Below are 5,428 nucleotides of genomic sequence, written 5' to 3'. Positions count from 1 at the left end.
TTCTGATCCCTGCAAAATCTGGAGAGACTACAAGTCACTAATCCCTTTTTCTGCCTCAGTGATTCCTGGAAGCTGTGAGGAGTGTTACCTGTGTGATGTGTTCCTGTGGCTGAATAAACCTTTTAAACTTTCAGTACTGTGTCTGGCTGAATCTTGGGTCTGCCTTTTTCTGATTCATAACAATTAGAGGCTTCAAAAGACTTTAGGCTGGGGTGTTCAGTTTCCAACAGGACAAGGAGCCTAAACATGCAGCCAAACGTACAGCGGAACGATTTTGAGAAAAGCAAATTCATGTGTTTGACTGGCCCTGTCAAAGTTTAAATCTCAATCCAATTTATATTGTTTGTTGTGGCAATAAGATGAATTTTCCAACATGTTTCGGTTTGTCAGTCTTCTCCAGGAAATTCTTTTCTCTCTCTATATCAGCCTGAAATGTTTATCATTGCAGGCACAGTGGTTAATGTTTATATCTTCAGTACCAGACTTTCTTCAAGAGGCACTTTCTGTGTAAAACAAGTCTTAATTTTCTCCCAAATTATATTGACCTGTGCTAAAAGCACAATATGTTCTATTTTCCTCCAGTTTGCCCACATTTAATTTAGATTTGGTGCCTTTGGATCTTATTGTGAAGAGTCAATATGTGTGCAGGGATTGCCTGTTTTAATATGACAAAGTACTTCTAGTTTCTTGATTTTAATTTCTTAAATACACAAGTACCAGTGTAAAGGCAGCATATGATGCATTTGAACTTAGATTATTTCTGTTAATATACCCTTTAATTGATCATCTTAGTAGGTTGCTATATTTAATATGCACAAAACCTGTTGACTTGTCATTAAATACCAGGGACACACCTGGGGGGTTAACCTTGGAGTAGAAATTGAGGCTAAAAGTGAGTCTACACACTATTCAGTTGTATTTGTAAAGGAAAAACAAAAACTGTTTTTTTTTTTTTTTTTTTTTTTTTTTTTTTTTCCCTCATTTACTATCAAACACTTCTTGGTGTTCTATCACATAGTCCCAATGAAATTAACTGATGTGTTGCTATTATATGACATGTGAAGTTCAAAGGGTAAAAATACATATTTGCACACCTGTTTTATGACTGAAAACTGCAAATCCAACAACAAACTCTAGAATCAGATGTTTTGAACCTCTATTTAATAACATTAAATTGTATTGCAGGAGAAGCATACTCCAGCTTCCCATCAAACCAAAACATGAATTGCAATTTAACTAAAAACCTTTATTCCTTTGTACAAAAAAATAGAAAATCCCACATGTTTTCAGAGGCAGTTTCACTAACATTTGTGACTGAAGTGCAACAGCAGAAGTCATTGTGTGCAACATGAATTTATTAAGTATGAACTTCTATGGACAACAGATCTCTCCTTTATTTAACAGAGATGAACCAAAGTTTGCAAATAGCTAGATGCGCACTGATGTGTGACAAAAAGCAAGCTAACAGGATAAATATGATGCCTTCAATCATTCTCTGCATTTTTAATCCAACAGCGAACATTGCATTATTGTCAGTATTTCGTAATAAGGTGCAGAAACCTGAGAAAAGGTTTGCTGCAAAGGGGAGATGAGCTCTGCCTCTCTTCCTTTCTGATTGAGATCAATTGGTTTCCACAGGGCTCGGAGATCGGTGTGCAACACTGCAGCATAGTGAGGATCCATCAAAGCCAGTCAGGTGCACTACACAGCCTTCAGCCCATGACCACATCGATTTCACAACTCCTTCAAGTTTAAGCCTGAACATGAAATCCAAATTGGGGCTACTTATAATATTTGAACAGGTGGAAAAATATGTTTTGTCAGACAGGTTTCTGCCAGAATTTAAAAAATTTATTATTATAATCCCATTAACTGTTAAAAGATGCTGGCCCCTGTCCAGCGGGCTGTCCTGTTCAGCATCTGATGCCAGTTGGAGCCATTAGTCCCCTCTGCTGAGTATATTATGACCATTTTGGTGGTGACCTGCTGGGCTTGTATTCTGGAGAAGCACTACTCAGGCTCCAAACACTTGCAACCCGCTACAACTCGACACTTGTCCAGTTTGGCAGACAGAGAAGGCTGGCACTTCAGATGCATAAAAAGAGATTACATAGTCTCTCTGACCTCTAACTGGTCAGACATCAAATTTCTTACCATCCCTATTTTTTCAAAGCACTGTGTATGCATTCTCAGAACTTCCTCTACAACTCTTGCCAAGACAGTGTAATTCCAGTGCAACCAGTAAGGCACAGTGCACATTCTCAACCACACTCAGTGCCTCGCCAAATCTCAGGTCCCCTTTTCCCTGCTTCATGTCTACACATCAAAAACACCAACTTTAATATGACATAAAACTCTGTGAATGACTCTGAGAGGAGTGGTGGACACTGCAGGGTGAACGGCACATTGTTTGGTCACACAGGAACTGCCTGCCAGTCCTTGTATCTCTAATTCCAGATTAGGATAATGAGCATATGTTGATTTTCCGCCACTCTGCTTTGCCTGACTGCCAGCAACAAGGTCTCAGACACACGACCTAGCAATCATATTCTGGCAAGGTGTAGTTGTGCATCCATTATTTACATGCTTGGATTTCAAATTCTCTTTTGAAAATGTTAACGTTTCCAGTGATACTCTCCGTTGGCAATATAATATGTACAAAATATCAACGCTTGTTGAATGGACGACACCTGTTCCACGTCAGAGGAAATTCGTTGAAGTCATAGGCATCAATAAGCTGCTTAAGCACTTACACTTGGTTGTCTGCCTTTGTAGGAATCATAGAGCCAAACCTGTTGGTTTTTATTACCACAGCTTGATGTTGAAATATATCTCCAAAGTCCTGGAAGTTCCAGTTATACTCATTCAGTCACTCTTATTGCCAAGTATCCCATCAGTGCTTTTAAAGTTTGAATTATAATTACATCTATTTCAGTAGGTAAGGAATTACATATCACTACATTTTGCATTTAGGTAAAGTCAGGTATCTACCCTTACTCATCTTCAGAGAGCACATGGGCCTCATTGCAGCTGCAACGGGCCAGCATAGCTACAATCTTAGACCTGAGGAAGTGTAGCTACAGGAACTTCACCTACAATGCTTCATAATCTAAATTCATGATATAGTTGCTGTTATTTTAGGTAAATTTCTGGCCCACAAAGGAGGGAGGTGGTATCTCCAGAGGGGTGGGAGCTCGGCGGGTTACATCCAGGAAAGGGGTCCCATGTGTCACCATGCCAGCGCCGCCAGCGTCGGTGTGCGTGCCAACCCAGTGTAGCACCCGAATGGAGGGCCTGTGGTGAAGGGCCAACTGCCTAGAGCTGTAGCCGCACATCCCGATCCCCACGGCCCCCAGCAGCATAGCCATACCAGGCATGGTTTTCTCAGCTGGAGGTGTCACAGGCATGTTATGGAACGCCTGGGTCTGACAGGAGAGAAAAAGTGACAACTTTCAGCCCACCCATCACTCCTACACAAATAATACAACTTTTTTATTATTTACTAAACAATGATTTTCATCTTTCAGCAAACAAAAATACTAATCTATCATGAGACACGAACAGTTTCCTCTACGCCGCTGATAAAGATGAGCAGATCATAAAACTCCATCCTTTCCATTACTGCTGTGTCACAGGCAGTTAGAAAGCAATTCCTGTGGCTCACTCATCCACTTCTTGTGTCTACTTACAATTCAATGGACTGTCACAGGTTGGATTTCTCCATTGTTTGAGATATAAACAACCAGCACTGTGCAAAATCCAAAGCCATTCCTCAATCACAGGCACAGCAGCCTGGAAATATCTCATAATTGTGGGTTGTGAGTGTATATTAGGATAATGCTGTGTTTCATCATCTAGTCACAACTGAATTTATTGAGGCAATTGGCTGAAAGAAATGTCACCATTATGGCACCATATGGCTTAGGGGAAATCATTGTGTCATTGGAGCTCCTACTGTGGAAACAACTCATGAGGATTTCCTTAAAACTAGGATCAAGATTTGTCATTAAAGCTCTCCTGTGCATATTTTGTATTTAAAAGAGTATATTTCTTGTCCAAATCATAAGATTGTCTGCAAACAAGGTTTCTCATGTGGATAGATATGAACCTAGAACATAAATACTGAGAACTGTATATATTATTTATCCAAACTTTGAAAGAAAAGTTGTCCTCTACTAACCTGCAGCAGCCTGATGTAACTGGGAGTGAGTATTGGGAGTCTGAAAACCATCTTGCAGCCTTCCACCATGGACTTCTTTTAAAATCTGATGGAAATCAGAGGTAAAGGCCGGATCACCTTCGCCTCTATTCTCTGAAGCTCCTCTCCCTGTACTCCCTTGTGGGGAAACCCCGCTGACAGATGGTCTGCCCGGGTGTGCGTGCTGCCTGTCCAACCTATGCTCTGCTGTCTGACATGAGACAACCTGGTTAGCTCTTATTCTGTCTCCTTCCTTTGTTTGCATAACAGGAAGGCTGCAGGAGGTGAGACTAAGGAGATTAAAAGAGCTGGAGCACATGAACTAAGAGATCAGTGCAAACAGAAACATTTGAATAGGTTTGCTAGATGACATTAAAAATAAGGTTAAGTGGGATTGTAAAACTGCATGCCACTGTTTAAAAACTTTCTAAATTATGTTTAGGATATTTTTTTTTTCTGGTCAAGGGTGTTAGTTCATTTGCGCAGATGTCTTTATCGTACATACAATGGCCACTCCTGTAATTGTATTAATTGACTCTTATCACCCAATAACAGTCTATTTTGCATAGACTGTAAGGGGTTGCAAAAGTTTTAATACACCCTGAACGTTTCCAAACCACAGATTTGTGTGTGCCCTATTTGGACTTTAGGTGAAAGGCCAACATAAAGTGGTGCACATTTGTGCACAGGAAGCAAAATTAAACATGGTTTTTATATTTTTTACAAATAAAAGTCTGAAAAGTCAGAGTTTGGTTTTTATTGTCTGCTTCACTTTGACAGCTAATCATCTAATTAGCCCACCTGTGTATATGTTATTGTTAGTATAAATACAGCTGTTCTTTTAAGGTACCAGAAGCTCTTTAGAGAACACTAGCATCACAAACACCATGAAAGACACCAGCAAATACAGAACACTCCAAGCTGTGAAAATCTCCCTACACTGTTCAGTGCAACATCCAAAAATGAAAAGAGGATTGTACTGCAAAACCTACCAAAACATGTTTGCAACCTGATGACACCGCAAGAAACATGGTAGTGGCAGCATCATGCTGATTCTCAACTGAATTTGCTGTTAGTTTATTCTGTTGATATCTACAATGGCCTCTCCTGCTATTTCAGCTGCTTTAATATCTCTCTTGAACGCCTACACTGCAGGGTCCTTATTTCCAGATCTCATAATGAGGAGGCCTTGCTGTGCCATGTATCTCTCATTGTGATCAAGTGAAATTG

At 40.1% G+C, this 5,428-nt stretch overlaps 1 protein-coding gene across 1 annotated transcript; it reads right to left on the bottom strand.

Moving 5' to 3' along the window:
• Positions 1–1,144: 1,144 nt before the first annotated feature.
• Positions 1,145–5,118, bottom strand: zgc:193593 (uncharacterized protein LOC564090 homolog). The gene is made up of 2 exons (XM_047392953.1): positions 4,181–5,118; positions 1,145–3,425 (listed from the first exon to the last, which is right to left on the bottom strand). The coding sequence occupies exons 1-2, from the start codon at positions 4,247–4,249 to the stop codon at positions 3,138–3,140; spliced, it is 357 nt and encodes a 118-aa protein (XP_047248909.1). The 5' UTR covers positions 4,250–5,118; the 3' UTR covers positions 1,145–3,137.
• Between the last annotated feature and the right edge of the window lie 310 nt (positions 5,119–5,428).

Source organism: Girardinichthys multiradiatus, chromosome 19, assembly GCF_021462225.1.
Source record: "Girardinichthys multiradiatus isolate DD_20200921_A chromosome 19, DD_fGirMul_XY1, whole genome shotgun sequence".
NCBI classification, from domain to species: Eukaryota; Metazoa; Chordata; class Actinopteri; order Cyprinodontiformes; family Goodeidae; genus Girardinichthys; species Girardinichthys multiradiatus.
The sequence above is the reverse complement of the archived record's forward strand: the minus strand, read 5'-3'. Positions and strand labels throughout refer to the sequence as shown.

Excerpts from the sequence above, each read along its gene's own strand:
- zgc:193593 (XM_047392953.1), bottom strand. The coding sequence starts at position 4,249 with ATGGTGGAAGGCTGCAAGATGGTTTTCAGACTCCCAATACTCACTCCC. Across the intron at positions 3,426-4,180 it reads GTTACATCAGGCTGCTGCAG|ACCCAGGCGTTCCATAACAT; the intron begins GTTAGTAGAGGA and ends CTCTCCTGTCAG.